Source organism: Anopheles gambiae, chromosome 3 (assembly GCF_943734735.2).
Source record: "Anopheles gambiae chromosome 3, idAnoGambNW_F1_1, whole genome shotgun sequence".
Taxonomy (NCBI): Eukaryota; Metazoa; Arthropoda; class Insecta; order Diptera; family Culicidae; genus Anopheles; species Anopheles gambiae.
Window position 1 is genome coordinate 79330672 of NC_064602.1, and position 17907 is coordinate 79348578.

The 17907-nt window shown below is 48.1% G+C and overlaps 2 protein-coding genes across 4 annotated transcripts in view; both read left to right on the forward strand.

The window, feature by feature from the left end:
• Positions 1-10768, forward strand: part of LOC1270589 (DENN domain-containing protein 5B) — a 32642-nt gene extending 21874 nt beyond the window's left edge. The window contains exons 4-14 of one of the 3 annotated variants that reach the window (XM_061655195.1): positions 1206-2229; positions 2329-2582; positions 2691-2900; positions 4880-5099; positions 5174-5444; positions 5903-6208; positions 6639-6774; positions 6852-7248; positions 7316-7434; positions 8236-8925; positions 9074-10768. In XM_061655195.1, coding sequence (XP_061511179.1) covers positions 1206-2229; positions 2329-2582; positions 2691-2900; positions 4880-5099; positions 5174-5444; positions 5903-6208; positions 6639-6774; positions 6852-7248; positions 7316-7434; positions 8236-8925; positions 9074-9263 — 3817 coding nt within the window. In that variant the 3' untranslated portion in view covers positions 9264-10768. Of the gene's footprint in view, positions 1-1205; positions 2230-2328; positions 2583-2690; positions 2901-4879; positions 5100-5173; positions 5445-5604; positions 5641-5902; positions 6209-6638; positions 6775-6851; positions 7249-7315; positions 7435-8235; positions 8926-9073 lie in introns of all 3 variants that reach the window. The other 2 variants (XM_061655196.1, XM_061655197.1) reach the window with 2 other exon arrangements.
• A 1766-nt stretch (positions 10769-12534) lies between these two features.
• LOC1270588 (glutamine--fructose-6-phosphate aminotransferase [isomerizing] 2) lies at positions 12535-17668 on the forward strand. Its single transcript, XM_061655454.1, has one exon. It carries the CDS (start codon positions 13733-13735, stop codon positions 15764-15766), a length of 2034 nt encoding a protein of 677 aa, XP_061511438.1. The 5' UTR covers positions 12535-13732; the 3' UTR covers positions 15767-17668.
• Positions 17669-17907: the final 239 nt, after the last annotated feature.

Sequence of the window (17907 nt, forward strand, 5' to 3'; positions counted from 1 at the left end):
ATTGATCCCTCCCCCCCCCCATAGCAGAATAGTCAGTCCTACGTATGGCGGCGCGGTCTATTTCGGGATTGAACGCATGACGGGCATGTTGTTAAGACGTACGAGTTGACGACTGTACTACGAGCTACGAGAATATTATCATACTTTGTCCTATTTTGAAGAATTTCTTATTCTCCTTGGTCCCATCATGATAGGATTTTTGAGAAGGTTATTCCCATCGTGATTGGAATTCAAACAATTTAAGCTACACCTATTTGAGGTCATAATGGAGTTTCCACGAGCATTAAAAGGCACTACTCTCTTCTCAAGCTTCTATGAAATAAATTAAAACAAGATATGGAATAATAAAATTCTTAAAACGGTGGAATATAGTAGGGATTGAGTAGAGTAATTTCAACCAAAATTTTGTCTACTCTGTGGTGTTCTCCACTAATTGCTCGCTTATCGAAAAAATACCCAAGGTGTTCGACTTGGAACAATTTTTCATCAATTTCCAATGACTCTTTTTCTTTTAAGATTTATAGGTACTCTTTCGGCCAAAAAAGATTTTATTTTATTTTTTGTATTCATTGTCTTTTGCAATCTACCTAGAGGATTGGTTACGCGAATTGTCAAAAATAAAAGTACATTAAAATTTGAACAGATAATTATCATTATCGTTTTCCAGTCAAAATTAAATCTATGTGATATTAGTGTAGAGTTTCTAGTGTATCTCATTTTGTATTAAGTAACATTATATCAAACCTTTATTCCACTATTTTTATAATAATCTTTACCCTCCAATTTATTTTCCCATTCCACCCGCTATGGTTACGTAATTTATGGATGAACCCTTAAGTACAATCTTAAGACACACTTTAACTTAAACTAATTAAAATATAATGGACAACTATTTGAAATTATTTTTAGTTTCCTTAGGCAAATCAACAACGTGTCACGATTAAATAACTGCTATTTATTACCAGCAACACTGCTAACTGACTGAAATGTACTATTATATGAATTTAAATCCTCAAAAAGCCATTCAAGTTCTTAAAAGTTCCCAAATTGGGAAATTAAAGTGTGAAGACTATGCTCATTTTGTAGTCTTTGATAGTAATTATTTAAAAGTAGCTTATTGACTCGTCACACACAAACCAATACATAAATATAGATGGAAGGCTATCAATAACACTTACTACTTCCCTGTTCTTTTCTTTTTCCAGCTGTCTTCCGCGACATCCCGGATCCCGGCTGAGCCTGGAAAGCTACGTGTACAACATCCTGTACGAGGTGTCGACGCCGCCGCCGGGCAAATCGATACGAATATACATACCGCCGGAAGAGCCGCACCTACCTCCGATCGCCACCATCCTGCAGCGGCCGGCCCAGAAGGACGAGCTGCCGCACATGGACTTTCCGCTGCGGCTACTGTTTACCTATCTCGGCGTCGAGTGCGTCATCCAGCTGTTCACGTGCGTGCTGCTGGAAAGCCAAGTGCTGCTCCGGTCGACCGACTACCAGAAGCTCACGATCGTGGCGGAGTGCATCACCTCGCTGCTGTTTCCCTTCCAGTGGCCGCACGTGTACGCCCCGATCCTGCCCGCCTCGCTGCACCACTTTCTCGACGCGCCCGTCCCGTTCGTGATGGGGCTGCACGCCGACTGCGACAGCAGCTTCCGGATCGGCAGCGAGGCGAACCTCTGCTACGTGGACATCGACAAGAAGTCGGTCCAGCTGCCGGAGGAGCTGCCCTCCTTCCCGTACCGGCACGATTTCATCTCGGAAATAACGGCCGTCCTGGACAAGTACTCGGTGCCGCGCGACCGCTCGCTCGATCCGCCCAGCATACTCAGCCCAAAGAATCTCCTCAAGGACCATGACATGATGACGGCGAGCTGTACGCTCCCGTCCGGCATGCACGTGCGCCGGAAGCATTCGCTGCACGACCTGCTCGACTGGGATCGGCCGAACTCGCCCGACCTGCCGCTACCGCCGACGGCCGTGCCGGCCCGGCCCGACGTGCGCCAGCGCATCGTCGACATTGTGCGGCGCAGCGGCGGGGACGAGGTGGACAGCGGCGGCGGCCCGAACGAGGTCATGCCGAGCGCGAAGCAGAAGCAGCCCCTGTCCACCCTCGAGCAGTACTACGAAGATCTGAGACTGAACAACGCGTTGCGCGAAATTTTCCTCAACCGGTTCGTGCAGATGTTTGCCGCGTACGAGCATTTCGTTATACTTCCAAATCAGGTAGAGGCTTCACGCTTCGGTGGCGCGCTTGCGGGCGTCGTCGTCGACGTGTCCTTGAGGTCCAACCTAATTGCGTTCTCTTTCGCTTCCCCCCGACAGAGCAAAGACGAATGGCTGACGAACCGGGAATCGCTGCACAACTTCGACAAGGCGTCGTTCCTGTCGGACCAACCGCAGCACCACCGCCCGTTCCTGTCCCGCTTTCTCGAGAGCCAAATGTTTGCCACACTCATCGACAACAAGATCATGCTGTCGTGGGGCGACGACCTGAACGGCTGCCCGCTGGTCGACAGCCTGAACGGTGACATGGAGTACAGCTTGAAGCTGTTTGATTCAAGGATCAAAATTTTACGGTAACTATGGACGGTTGCGCTTGGCCGTGACATTCGTTCACTTGCGTTCGCCTTGGGGCGCCGACCATCGATATTGATTTCTGTGCTCTTCTCTTTTGCTCGTTGCAGTAAGCGCTACGGTGGCGAAAGCATGATCCGCACCGCCAACTACGAACCGTGCATACTGGCCCGCGAGACACAGAAGCTGCTCGACAAGCGGTTGCAGGCGGTCGACATGGAGGTGGCCCCGCCGAGCGAAATCCTGGACAAGCGGGCCCCCTACTACCGGAGCTTTCCGCTGCTGGAGAAATCCGTCCTCAACCAAGAGTGCGTCTCGAGGTACGAATAGTACGCGTAACGCGCTTTACCCTCGTTTGCTCTGTGTGTTGTGTGTATGAGTGTGCGCCTATGGGCCAAGCTCCTCTTGCGCAGCGGAATCAGTGGCGCTGCTCGCGCTGGTTTGAGGCATGGTTTGTTTCCTTTTTTTTCTGTCGCTGTCGAATGTGGGCCGGTCGGGTGCTCTGTCTTGTGTGGTGGTGTGTTTGAAGCTTTGGAGCGGAAGGATATTGCAGAGGTAGCCAAAGCCATTGAAGGTTGTTCAATTCAAGGTGCATTTTGCAACGCAAAATTTTTAAGCCAGCAATCACGATCAAACACGCTTGATCGCGAACAAAAATCCTGTCAATTTTGGTATTTTGGTTCCCAGTTTTAATGGTGTGATGCTCTTTTCTTTACTGCTACGAATATGGTACTGTTTATACATACTTTGGTTTGGTTTTATTGCTTCCTGGTCCTTGTGCACACCAACTAGAATCGAATCTACTTCCAGCAGGCACCGCGGACAAAGGGAAAGAGAAACAAACAAAACCCGCTCCTCCAACTACATGTGTAAATTTTGTTGTGATATATTTGCAAAATGCTGCTCTAGACGCGTTAGAATGGGATTTTTCCCCCTTCGTCAAGTTTTATTATGTGGATACGTGTTTTTTTATATGTATGATAGTTTTCGTGTAAGTCGTCGTCTTCGTTTACGTATGAGCTAGTTCGTTTTAATGCAGTTTTAATATTACCGAAATAGGCAAGTAAGCTTTTTTTAAACACTGTTTTTAACGCGTAGTAGTACATCGAAAGAGGAATCCTGTTCTCTTTTTTTTTAGCTCTTTTATATTGTTATACTGTTGTGTTCGATTTTAATGTTTCCTTCTTGTGCTAGAATCTGTATTCCACTATTTTATAGCTATTTTATACTTGAAACTATAGTTGATACAATTTTAACAAATATAAATATGAATTTCCAGAGAGTGCCTTATAGAGCAGAGTTATTCAAAAATAGTTCAAAATTACCTTAAATTATTGATCCTTTAAAATATTATCACTTGCATTTCATCACTTTAGGACTGACCAACTAAAAGACAATGTCACCATGCAAAAAAGCTTCCTCTATTTGCACTCTATTTGTTAAAACAAAAAGATTCCGTTAAAATACCTTTCAAATGTGATGTCGCGTGTTTCTCCTCCAGTAGCTTGTAACCCGTACTCTAGTTCGTACGTTTCTCTCTCTCTGAGGCAAGCGTTTTGCCGTGTGGCGTGTGATGCATGATTGTGACGTTTTTTGCATGAGCTGTTTTTGCGTATGCGTGTGATGATAATTAGTTTGTAGATTGCATCCAGCAGTGCAGTAGGTGGAGCAGCACAAGGAAGAACCTAAATCACCAGCTCGTCGTCCTGTCCCAGCTGGCGACTTCAAACTGTAAGCAGCGCACTACCGCAGCAACACGAAACGAAATGCAATAAAAATCCTTATTTTTCCCCTTATTAACAAACACTCAGCGCGCAGTGCTGCGCGTTCGCTTTATTTTTTATTGCTTAAATGGTTAAGTTTTGTTTTTTTGGCGCTTAAAAAGAACATTTGAAACTCAACTCGCGCTGCGACCATTTGGAGACCTCCCTGTGTGTGTTCGCGGGAACACACACAAACACACCGAACAGAGCTAAGTGTTTTTAATGTTGTGCCAGGTAAGGATTTTTATTTGATTCTACTTTCGGTTTGTATTATACAACTTTTTTTTATTATTTTATTTTTGTTTTGTTTGTTTTATGTTTGGTTTTGGTTTGGTTCACATGTTTTCTCGCTTCCCATCACTATCACTCTCTGTTTGTGTGTATGTATACGACTATTTTACTAACAGACAATATTTCAGGTTTTTGGTGCAGAAAAATAACTCACGGGACTCTTAAAAACACACCCACACACCCCAATTTGCTACAATGGTATTGATTAATACAATCCTTTCTCCACCCACTATTTTGCATTGCAGAGGCAACAGCTTGCGGCGCGTGAAGAACGGCAGCACGAAGTGGAAGGTGAAGGAGATCTCGTTAGACGGTGGAGGCAACGCGACCAACAACGTACCTGGACTGTCGAAGGATAGCGACGGCAACAAGTCCAACCGCAACTCGGCCAACCTGTCCGGGGCCGAAATCAGCCCGGCACTGCTGGCACAGGCCAACTGGACGTTTGTGGAGAAGCTGCTGAAGGTGAGTAGGAACACTGTTTGGACATTCAAATTTAAATCCCTCATCTAATACATTTGCTTAATCTCCCCTTGCAGGACATCAAGAGCAAAACCAAGCGCATGCTGCTGGAAAAGATGGGCACGGAGGCGATCGAGCTCGGGCTCAGCGGCGAAGCGTCAGTGACGGGCGTGGAGGAAAACACGATGATTGCGTCGCTGTGCGACCTGCTGGAGAAGGTTTGGTCGCACGGGCTGATCAACAAGCAGGGCAAATCGGCCCTCTGGACCCATCTGGCCGCGTACCTCGAGATAAAGGACTGCCAGAATCCGGGCAAACACCAGATGGACAACAGCTATCTTACTCCAGGTATGCGTTTAGCGGGCGGGGGGCGATAGGTGTAGGCAAAAATCACGGGACCAAAACCGAAGGCAGTTGCTTAGTCCCATTCATACACATTTTGTTGTGTGCGAATCGATCGGAAATATCATCCTAAATCAAATGGTACATTCTCTTTCAACACATACAGCCTTAGCGTGGACTGTCATGCGGAAGCGGATGGATTGTACGTGTAATGGTTACAGTTAAAACCTTTAAAGCTTACTTTTTACACTTGCATTTGCATGCGATTGGGATTAATTTGCTGTGTTCCCTCCCATTCTATTTCATTTGCCTTTTTTGCCGAGCTGTGACGCCGTTTCTGTTCTGGTCAATTTTCCTATTTTTATTTATCTTTTATTTACACATTCTCTTTCGTTTGAACGGTGCGCGCTTCTTGCTCCTCCGCAAACTCCCTCCAACTCTCTAACGAACGTGGCCGCACACAGAGAAAGCACGCAGCAACTCGGAAACGCGCTATCGCACCCTAAAGCCACCGAAAAGTGGCCCCAGCATGGTGCCCGGTGGCTTACACAAGTATCACACTACCATTGCGCACAAAATACGCCGGCTGCACAAGGGCAGCTCCGGCCCCACCGGGAGCGACACGCGCCTCTACTCAGCCTCGTCGGCGGAAACGGTACCAACGTCGCCCGGTCGCTTTACTAACTTTATGTTGTCCGATGTCGTTGCTTCCTTTGTCGGTATGCGTAATGGGTCGGTAGCTAACCTGTTTGCCACGCGCAGTCACTGCGGTGAGTAATGTGTGTGCTTTAGCCTCCGTCGTCACGTGTCCCGCGTTTCTCACGGTATTGTGGTGTGCCTCCCGGTATAAATCTTCCCGTCTCCTTCTACTCGTGGCCCGCGTGTGTGTGTGATTCTATTCGCTTTCGGGTTATCGCTAGACGTAGATGTATTCTAACAGCAAGGAAAAGCCAATTGTTTCGCGGGTGAAAGAACGTATGACTGACATTACACCGCAAAAGTTTGGAGATTGCACAGCAGAAAGCTTCCACCATGTTTGATTTAATATTTTTGCTTTTTTGTGTGTTTGTGTGTGAATTTACTCTTTTTTCTCTCTTGATTTTTTTGGTAGTATGCTTTTTTTAAATAGTGTTTCTTCTGTTTTCGAAACCAATACGTTCGTTCCCTTCAATAATGTTCCCCTCGCGATGCTTTTACCAGATCTCTCATCGTTAGCCATCGAGCCGCAGCTGCCACCGCCTTCACCTACCCGCGGACGGTCCAAATCCCGCGAGCGCAAAAGTCTTGGCCCGGAGCAGCTACGACCACTGCCCGAGTCGCTCGAGTTTGACATCCGGTATGTGTGTTTGCAAAAAGGCAATTTCTTCCAAAAAACCTGATTCACTTTCTATTTATGCTCTCCTCTTTTTCCAGCAACATTCTCGCAATGACGGACATTAAAACGCACATCGGCTACGCTCGTGCCTGGGTACGGTTGGCGCTCGAGAAGAAGGTGCTGTCGCGCCACCTTCGCACCCTGCTGTCCGATGCCGCGCTGCTGCGCCAGCTGTACAAGCGGTCCGCGTTCGTGCGCTGCGACGACGAGGTGGAACAGTTCCTGTACCATCTGCTGACGCTGAACGCGGTGGACTACTTCTGCTTTACCAACACGTACCCGACGACCAAGCTGCCGTACCGGGTCGTTATCTTTCCGTCGAAAAAGTCCAGCGCGGCCACCACGTCGGCGAACGTGTGGATAGCGATATCGGGCAGCCTGGGCGAAACGCAGATCATCAACGTACCGCGCCACTCGCTCGAGTTTGTGTTTCATGTAAGAATAGTGGCAAAGCGAAGAGATTATCTTTTACTTTAATTGGTTTTTATTGTTAATTTTGCAGCACAAAACGCTTGGCATCTTAACGTCGTTAAGAATCGGACACGACGATACAGGAATGTCCTCGAAGTGGTTGGTGGAGCATGTCGTTATTAGAAACGAAGTCACTGGACACACTTACAAGTGAGTGTTCTCTTTGAACCAGTGCTGCAAAATGTCACTGTCAATGTCATAAAAAATTCTGACTGAAACAAAATCCATGTCAGCGTCACGTACTCAATTGTGATAATCAATGCTTGGTGACATTTTAGCTACCAACGCTTGGTCAGTCACACTTTTCCATGACTTTTTTTACTGTGATCAGTTCTGCAAAATGTCACTGACATAGTCGTGACTTATTTCGACTGAAACTCATGTCAGCGTCATGAGCTTTACTGTGATGACTAGAGGTGAGACTCATACTCATTTTGTTGCTTGGAATCATGCCAAGTATATTACAAAAATGTCATGATTATCACCGATAGAAAATGTCATGATAAAGTGAGTAACCAAGAATTGAGTGCTAAACAAAATGTCATCAAGCATGTGATTGGTCCACCAACTGTTTGAGTCTCACCTCTGATGATCTTAGTTGTGTACGTGAGCTGATTTGAGCTTCGTTACAGCCATGAGTGTTGGTGACAGAAACAGTAGCAGCACTGTTGACAGCCAGAAAAAGTCATGATTATGATTGCGACGACATATGTAAAGCTCAGCTTGTCAGTCAAAGTTACGCGTTGGACACAAGCATTCGCATGTCGTGTTCGGCATGCCATAAAGCACATTAATTGAGTATCAGCAGTGAACATCAAGCTATCACGAATATGTTCGTGGTGATTGTCACGTGATGCTCATGACATTTTGCAGCACTGTTTTTACCACTTACCAAACAGACAACAGCTTTAATGCAATCTGCTCGCTCGCTCCCTTTCCTTTTCCCCACAGATTCCCGTGCGGCCGTTGGCTTGGTCGCGGTATCGACGACGGTTCGATCGAGCGGCTACTGATCGGCCAGCTCGTCCCGCGCACCGTCGACAGCGAGGAGCTGGTGGAGGCGTGCCGCACGCCACCGCGCACCCGCAGCCCCAGCATCCAGCGGCCGGAGGTACGCCCGTCCGACATTCAGCACATGCTGGGCGATTGCGTCAACGCGATCGTCAAGTGGCACTACCGGCCGAGCCGGGACCGGGACGCCAGCTCGCTAACGAACCTGCTGTGCGGTGAGAACGGGCTGGTCAAGTGTCTCGAGCAGGCGTTCCTGTGCGGGTTCCGCTCGTCCCGCCTGTTCGGCCGCAACTTCTACCTGTGGGACTACTTTGTGCGGGTGAAGGAACAGTTCGAGATTTGCTTGGTGGAGGAATCGGTCGAAACGGTGCGCGGTGGTGGCGGCGGCGGTACCTCCAGCTCACCGCCCACCAGTGGCTCGAGCCCGGAATCGCCGCCCCAGGGAACAACAAGTCAGCTCGGTGGTGGTGGTGGTGTTGGTGTTGCCGGTGTCGCCCTATCGCCCGTCGCACGACAGGAGCTATCGGCTGTGTGGCACTGCTACTGCCACCTGATGGACGAGATCAATAACGTTAAGCAAACGCTCGGCAAGGACGGTCGGTTCCAATTGTTTATCTGTTTGAGTTTGAGGTAAAGACAACTAATTTTCTTATCAGTTTTTGTGTGTGGTTTGCTATGTTTTTCCGTTTAAGATTTTGCTGGATTTAATATGTAAAAATTGCTTTAAAATACTAATTTCATGCAATTAATCTCTCTCTCACACACACACCTCTTGCAGGGAACATCTCCTGCACCGGATGCTGGTGCCGATGGCGTGCACGCGCGTAACGGCGGAGATGTACGAGGAGCAGAGCTTCCTGCGGAAGAAGGGTCTGCTAACATTCCTGCGCCAAATACTGGAACCGTTGGACGAATTTCACATCGTGTTGGAAAACTCGATTACTCAAGGTATCGGATCTCACTGTTAGGCTGGATTGGGTCCATATTCGATTTCGAGCGGTGAGCGGCATCTGCCAAAACCAGCAAATACTCTACCTATACCAAATCATACCCCAGTGCGAGCGCCGCGTAGTAATCGATTCGTCGCTCGATGGAAGCTCCCGATGGAAGCTTAAAGGGGCTTGTCTCAGGAGAGAGGAGTTTGAATTTCACGGGTTTGAAAATGTAAGCGTTGTACGTACGTGTCGATTTACTGTGAATGCTTTAGCAAAAGCACAGAATACTACTGCAGGATCAGTGAAACGGAAGTAGAATCTCCTCGCCGGGAAATTAAGTGTATATTTTATTTTATTTTTTTATTTTCTTAAGCAAGCATGGCAGAAGTAGTGTAACGTAGACGAAAGCCCTGTGGTAACTATAGATTTCTATTTTGTATATTCCGCTGCATCTTCATCATACGTTAGTGGGGGGAGAGTTATTGCTTTATACCGATTTTCGGTTGAGCATTGGGCACAGAATAGCAAAAGAGACTGGTGACTGGTGGTCTCTATCATACCTTTTGGTTGTGTTTTAGCTTGTAGGAAGAACGGGACAGTTTGTTTTACTCGCAATCAATTTAGGCCAAATGATTTTACTGTTTAAGGTTCAATTATTACACAGACTCACTCTCAGACACTCAGAGACAAGGACTGAAGCAGGGCGAGAGATTATCTGGCAATATGGTCCTCCCGTGCGGTACTCAATCTCTCAATCTCCCAAGAGATACTGTGGCCAAAGAATGACTTCAGAATGATGATTTGAGGACGGGTTGGGAAGTGTTAATGTGGTTTTCGTTGTGTGTTTTGAGTCGTTTTTTGTTTTGTTTCATCCTTTGCTTTTCCAGTTGTGTATGTTGTTAACGTGCTTTCTGTGTTTTGCAATCATAAAGATTGTGAAAGGATTTTAGCTTTTTGTTTGTTTGTTTGTTTTTGTTTTTAATCTGCTGGTGGGGCCTGGGGAGGGATAATTTGAAAATAGTCATCGATGAAATAAACTGTGCCAAAAGGAGCGTTGTGTCTCTCCGGTGTGGTGCTGCAGGAGAGTAGCGATACGCATTAATCCTCTTCATTAAAACGTAATGAAAACGGAAACTAGACCTAGTAGGGAGTGATGAGAAAGGAGAATTTGATCGTACAACCCAGCTATATGTGTCTGTGTGGGTTGATTTAATTCTTTCCGTTCATTCCGCTCTACATCCATTTCGAGAGTCTGCCCTCCAATGTTGCGAGAATACACAATCTCCTTATAAATCTCCAGTGATGAGTGTTTCGTGTCACCCATGCTGATATTAGTCAATCGAAACGTACACATATTTAGATCTGGTTAGTGGGTTAGTGGAAGAAACATTTAGCTCGTGTGTACGGTGTGTGCCCTACCGTAGTACCGCATCGTCCCCTTTCACTGTGTCTTCGTGAGCATGAAATGTAAACCATAACGAAGAGAAGAGAATAAAAACAAAAAATCGTCATCCATTGCCGTTAATGGTTAGCAAGTAGTGAACGGGGGCAAAGCGTTATTATTCAACTGCTGCTGTGTATGGAAAGTTGAGAACAAAACAGTGCAAGTAATGAGGTAGAGCGTAACGTAATTCAACGATGTGCACATACTACGAGATGTACAAGGATGCAGCTGAGGTAGAGATTATAAGTTGTGTAAAAAACAAAAATTGGGTATTTTATATTATTTTTTTACAAAAACTTCATGAAATATTCATATAATTTGCAGTCATATTAAACCTCCTTATGTTCGATGTTTTTGGCGATTCACACAGAATCCGCGTAAGTCTGTTTAACTTGACTTCTAAACACTTAGTAATGGACCTCGAGGGTACATTGATCTCCGTTCGTCGAGATTGACACAATTTGTGTTAACTCAGCATTAAATGTGTTCTGCGATGTTTCGCTGTGCTGAACCTTTGAGGGGAAAGTACTACGGCAACCTTAAGGGTGCAGCTAAAGGAAGTGATCGTCTGGTTAGCTTACGTTGAATACTTCCGTTGAAATCGTAGCCTATGCGTGTAACGTTCCTTTTTTGCTTTTACTAAGTTACTAAGCCGGGGCAAAGATTTACATCGAACTCATTTTAGGCCTTAAAAGGCCTTCAAACAAATATCATATTCATCCAAATCCTGGGCATGTACCAGAACCTATACCAGACATGAAACATATTCTGTATTAGTCTTGGATCTTAAAACTTAATGATAGTTATGTGACATCTGTGATAGTTATGTGACCTATTCTAGTCTTTAGACCACCAAGTTCTCCACTGACCTGGTCATATAACAGATCCTGTATCCTGGTCATGTAACAGATGTCTAACAGATGTCTTATCTCCGTCCTGATAGGCCTATTTAAACCTGAACTCAACTCAAACCCGGTCCAAGAATCCAAATACAACTAACCTTAGTGAAGAAGAGAATCTGATCACGAAGTTATTTTGGTTCTGAAACTGAGGTCCTAACCAAGGACCGAGGTCCAAGGATCTGCACCAATTCTAGGAGTTGTATCTCGACTCTGAACTGCTCGCTAAAACTGATAAAAATCTCAATCTGGTTGAATTATTTTGATTCCTGACCATCAGGAATTCAATCTTTCTGAAATCAACACTAAGTGTTTCCCAACCCTATATCTGATACCAATACAACATGAGTTCTGGCACTGATTTTGTACTAACTCAGAATCCATCCTTATGTGTACAAGAACTGATCCGACATATGATCCAAACTGATGTAGTGTTCCTAATACTTATAATTGAATTCAGGACCAAGGTTCTTCATCAAGAACCAATCTCTATTCAAATCTTTTTACTATGTGGTACATGAAGTTATCTCAATCAGAATCAAGAACTGATTCCGACCATATCTTGACCCGAAAACTCCTTTAAAGGGATTGCATCAAAAACGCCGTTTCTATTTTGGTACTGAAACTAATAAATCGGTAATGGACATAGTACAGAAACTACCTTGGTTCAAGAACTACTCCTCAACCTCATTGTTAAACAGTGGTAATTTCTTGTTCAGTTGTAATTTCAAGACAAAAAAAAGATCCGCACAGGTAGACTAAATACAGGCGTAAAGTACGATTTCAACAGTGATTTTCGTATTTCTTCATCCACTGTACCGCCGCACCGCACACTGTAACGTCTTTTTCAAATGTCCATCGCGCAAAGCTTTCGTTTTTGTTGCCCTCCCCCCCCACCCAATCGAAAGCTCGCACGATTGTTGACAGGCGTTCCCCCCGTCCAGTTCGCGCTGTCAGTCAGCTGACAGGCGGTGTTGGCAAATTTGACGAGGCAAAACGAAGCAAAAAAAAAAAAACCCGCAAATAACAGTCAAACACAATAACAAATAGAGCCATCTAACTATCGGTCGCTTATCACCAAAACGCAGCGTATAAAGTAATAAAAAAGACGAAGGACCGTTTCCGTATCCCAAGGAGGTGGCCAATTAGCGCTTTCGCTATCCGCGCGTAACGTGACGGTGTTTGGTGTGCAGTGCACAAGTTGCGTGTTTGTTGTGTGCGGCTTACGGAAGTGTGATTCACCGTACCGAACAAACGGAGTGACCATTAACGGGCCATTGCCGAGCTTAGTGCGTGTTTTTTTCGTGCTCGTGAAAGTGTGTGGAAGAGAGGATTAGGAAAAGTCCAAGCTGCTGAGTATCGGCCAAGCGCCACTACTAGAACCAGCCAAGAAGATAACACAACAAACACCCCACTGTAAAGCCCCAAACAAACAGCCTCACTGTCAGCATCGCACAGGAGAAGCGAAGGAAAAAAACAGTACACGTCAACAATCCGATCGCCCGCCAGCACGACGACAGGAGCCAGCAGCTAGAAGCATTCCAGCACCTCCCGTGTGTGTGGCTGATCGATCGTCGACCGAGTGTCGCTGGCGGAATACTAAACAGCGGCAACCACGGTTGGCCTGCTCTCCTCCTCCACGGATCGGTTTGAGGAAGTCGATTCGGGGTGAAAGTTGTACCGAGCGGCTGCTAGGTGCCGTCCACAAATTCCCCCGCTCCAATAGGCGTTTTGCAGTTTGCGCTGTTGCGGTGGTTGCTTTGTTTCGGCGCTACGTGCTCTGCCAGTTTTTCCTCAATCGTGTGTGTGTGACGAGGAACACGAACGCGCACACCGACGGCCCGAACCAGTCAAACGAGCCGAGCAGATTACCACCAACACACCAGCACGGTGGGCACTCGCTCGTGGCTCTCTGGCCTGTCCCACAATAAACTGGTGCTGTCCGGCGGCCCAACGGTTCAGTCTTCGGTTGTACGCGCCCGCGGAAAGATCGGCTCTATCTGCGCGCTCCTCTGCTCGTGTGAGAAGAAAAAAAAAACGGTTCCACGGTACGGCACCACCACTACCACTCTCCTTCACTTCATTTTCTGTTTGTGTTCGCGCGCGTGTTTGTGTGACTCTCTCGCCAGAACTGTAGCAAACAACCCAGCAGCACCAACATGTGCGGTATCTTTGCGTACCTAAACTTCCTGACGCCGAAGACGCGGCGGGAAGTGCTGGACCTGCTGCTGAACGGGCTCAAGCGGCTCGAGTACCGCGGGTACGATTCGGCCGGCGTCGCCGTCGACGGCACCACGATCGATGCGGACATACTGCTGTTCAAGCGCACCGGCAAGGTGAAGGTGCTGGAGGACGCGATCCACTCCGCGGCGCAGACGGTCGACTTTAGCCAGTCGTGCGATACGCACGTCGGCATCGCGCACACCCGCTGGGCGACGCACGGTGCGCCGAGCGAGGTGAACTCGCACCCGCAGCGGTCGGATGACACGAACGCGTTCGTGGTGGTGCACAACGGCATCGTCACCAACTACAAGGACATCAAGAAGTTCCTGGAGCTGCGCGGGTACGCGTTCGAGTCGGACACGGACACGGAGGCGATCGCGAAGCTGGTGCACCATCTGTGGAAGCAGCACCCGAACTATTCGTTCCGCGAGCTGGTCGAGCAGGTGATCCAGCAGCTGGAGGGTGCGTTCGCGCTCGCCTTCAAGTCGAAACACTTCCCGGGGGAGTGTGTGGTGACGCGGCGCGGTTCCCCGCTGCTGGTGGGCATCAAGGCGAAGACGAGCCTGGCCACTAACCACGTGCCGATCCTGTACGGGAAGGGCCATCGGCACGGTTCGTCCGGGAATGTTGGAGTGGTTGAGCCGACGCCGGACAATACGGCCGACTTTATCAATCCGGGCGAGGAGGTGGAGTACTTCTTCGCGTCGGACGCGTCGGCAGTGATCGAGCACACGAACCGGGTGATCTACCTGGAGGATGACGATGTGGCGGCGGTGAAGGACGGGGCGCTCGGCATCCACCGGCTGAAGAAGAGCCAGGACGATCCGCACGCGCGGGAAATCACCACGCTCAAGATGGAGATCCAGCAGATCATGAAGGGCAACTATCGGTACTTCATGCAGAAGGAAATCTTCGAGCAGCCGGAATCGGTGATCAACACGATGCGCGGGCGGGTGAACTTCGAGAGCAAGAAGGTGACGCTGGGCGGCATCAAGGACTACATCCCGGAGATTAAGCGCTGCCGGCGGCTGATGCTGATCGCGTGCGGTACGTCCTACCACAGCGCGGTGGCGACGCGCCAGCTGCTCGAGGAGCTTACCGAGCTGCCGGTGATGGTGGAGCTGGCGTCCGACTTTCTCGACCGCAACACGCCGATCTACCGGGACGACGTGTGCTTCTTCATCTCGCAGTCGGGCGAAACGGCCGACACGCTGATGGCGCTGCGGTACTGCAAGCAGCGCGGCGCGCTGATCGTCGGCATCACCAACACGGTCGGCAGCTCGATCTGCCGCGAGTCGCACTGCGGTGTGCACGTGAACGCGGGGCCGGAGATTGGCGTCGCCTCGACCAAGGCGTACACCTCGCAGTTCATCTCGCTCGTCATGTTTGCGCTGGTGATGAGCGAGGATCGGCTGTCGCTGCAGAACCGCCGGCTCGAGATCATCGAGGGGCTGCGCAATCTGGACGCGCACATCAAGCAGGTGCTGATGCTGGACCAGCGCGTGCTGGAGATTGCGCAGGACCTGTACCAGCAGAAGTCGCTGCTGATCATGGGGCGCGGCTACAACTTTGCCACCTGCATGGAGGGTGCGCTCAAGGTGAAGGAGCTGACGTACATGCACAGCGAGGGCATCATGGCGGGCGAGCTGAAGCACGGACCGCTCGCGCTCGTCGACGACACGATGCCAATCGTGATGATCATCATGCGCGACCCGGTGCACCAGAAGTGCATGAACGCGCTGCAGCAGGTGACGGCCCGGGAGGGCCGCCCGATCATCATCTGCGAGGAGGGCGACCGGGAGACGATGGCGTTCGCGTCGAAGGCGCTCGAGATACCGCGCACGGTCGATGCGCTGCAGGGCGTGCTGACCGTCATCCCGATGCAGCTGCTGTCCTATCACATCGCGGTGCTGCGCGGCTGCAACGTCGACTGTCCACGAAATCTCGCCAAATCGGTCACGGTGGAGTAATGGATATTCGTGTTTTGTGTGTGTTATGTGTGTAGGAGCAGTGCGTGTGAGTGTGTGTGTGTGACACCCAATGCGAGGGGGAAGGAACATTACATTACTGCGGCTGGAACAGGCGGCTGAACGCTAGTAGAGAACGCCGTGTCGTTTGCGAATTTGTTTTTCCTATTTTTCTGAATTATGTGCACGCACCCAGTAGCTTTTAAGTTGTTCTCCAAGAGAGACTTTTTTATTACTTGTTGTTGAAAACCCGTTTCTATCGTGTGCTAAAAGCGAAACACTACCCTCTCTCTCTTACTCTAATACAGGGTTTTGTTGGGATTCTCATAGCTGTGGGATACTTTCCTGTAGCTTTCTCATGGGAAATCAACTTTATATGATGAGAATGGCCCATTTTTGGACACTCATTGGAAATTCCTATTGGAATTTCCAAAAAGAATGCTAAAGAGTCCAATTCCTTTCACATAAAGTTAATTTCGTGTTAGCAAGAGTCATGAAAGTATCCCACAAGTATGAGAACCCTTGAAAAACCCTGTAAGACGCAGTAACAGTTAGAAAAACGGAAGTTAGAATCTGTTTGGCGAAGAGAATGAACTATTGTAGAAGTTATTTGAAGTCACCGTTACGTGCAAAAATCTGAATTTTGGGCGCGAGAAAATGAATCTTAAAATGATAAATGGTCGGTGCCACTACAAACACTATCATTGCATCACACTAGTAGCGCGTGAATGGAAGATACGATTAGCGGCCTTAGGGTTCGCGCTGTACGTTGAGAGCATTTACCGTCTCTTATTTTTGTTTTATCAATAAGCTCTTTTTTATTACTTGCTACCCTCTCTCCTTAACCCCCCCCCCCCCCCCTCACTTGCCGCTAGCTATCTCTACATCGGGTGGTAATGGCAAGCGCTATTGTAAAAGGGCTCCCAACACACAACAGACAGCTGAGGCGTCGATTGATGCCTCCACGTCCGCAAAAGCGTCGTCAGCAGTGAGTGTGCAGGCAGTGTGCAAACAAACACCCTTAGGTGGGTGGCGGGTGGTGGAGGACGCCAGCACCAGAGCACACGAAAACTAGCTCGAAACAATCCGCCCTGTGTCTGTCTGTGTGTGGTTGTGAAGCTGAGTGATAAGCGCGAACACCACACATTGGCGCAACTTTATCATTTGCATCATTTACAGCGAATTGATAGACTTCCCCCTCGTTCTCCCACCCACCCTGGTGTGTGTGTTTTGCCGACCACATCCCCCCATCCCGTTCCCTGTTTGACGCTAATGTACAAGGGAAACGTCTTTAGTCATTACCTTTTTGCGTCTATGCGGAGATAAGTTTGATTTTGGCCTAATTTTGGCCATCGTTTCTCCCTATCCCTATCTTCCCCTCGTCCTCCCCCTAAAACAGCTTCCCTTTGACGGTGGCCACACAATTAGTGGTCAATTTTGCACAATAAAGCAACCCGTATCTTCGATCAAATCGGACGGCAGAAAGCGTCAGCAACGACGCGGCGGCAAGTGTCTTTATTAACAGCAACAAGTAAAACAAAAATCCATCTAGCTATTGTGTTACACTTCTAGAAGGAAGACAGGGAGTTTCGGCAGAAGTAGATTTGATTAGAAAGAGTGGCGCGCGCACGCCACCCACCGGCAGCGTGCAAAACGGCGGCACGCCACGTGTCTGTCGGTCCGCCATGTGTTTAATCTCGCGCAAAAAGTGGGTTAAGATCGACGCAGGAGTTTTTCCTTTTCCCTACATACTTCTTTATTGTTATAGTTTTATGTTAAACACACACACGCTTTTGCATTGAACAGTTTTTTTGACGTGCATTTCGGAATTAATAGTGAAAGAGTGTGAAAAGGAAAAATAATCAAGACGAACTATTCGGGAGTTGACTAAATTTAAGCCAAAAAGATGAAACGAAAAATTTAACACAAAACCATGCAGGCAGAAGCAGAGTTTGAATTAGAGAGAGAGAGAGAGCGATAGAGAGAGAAGGATGGAAAACAGAAAAATATTCCAGCAATTTACTAGAGATAATACTGTAATAAGAATTAATAGTAACACGGATGGATGTGTGTATTGTGGAGCGCCCCATGCATCACTGTAAGTGTGCACCACAACACCCCCCCTCTGTGTCCCCTGCGCGTGC

What these genes read in the sequence shown, in the direction of transcription:
- LOC1270588 (XM_061655454.1), top strand. Translation starts at nt 13,733, where the DNA reads ATGTGCGGTATCTTTGCGTACCTAAACTTCCTGACGCCGAAGACGCGG.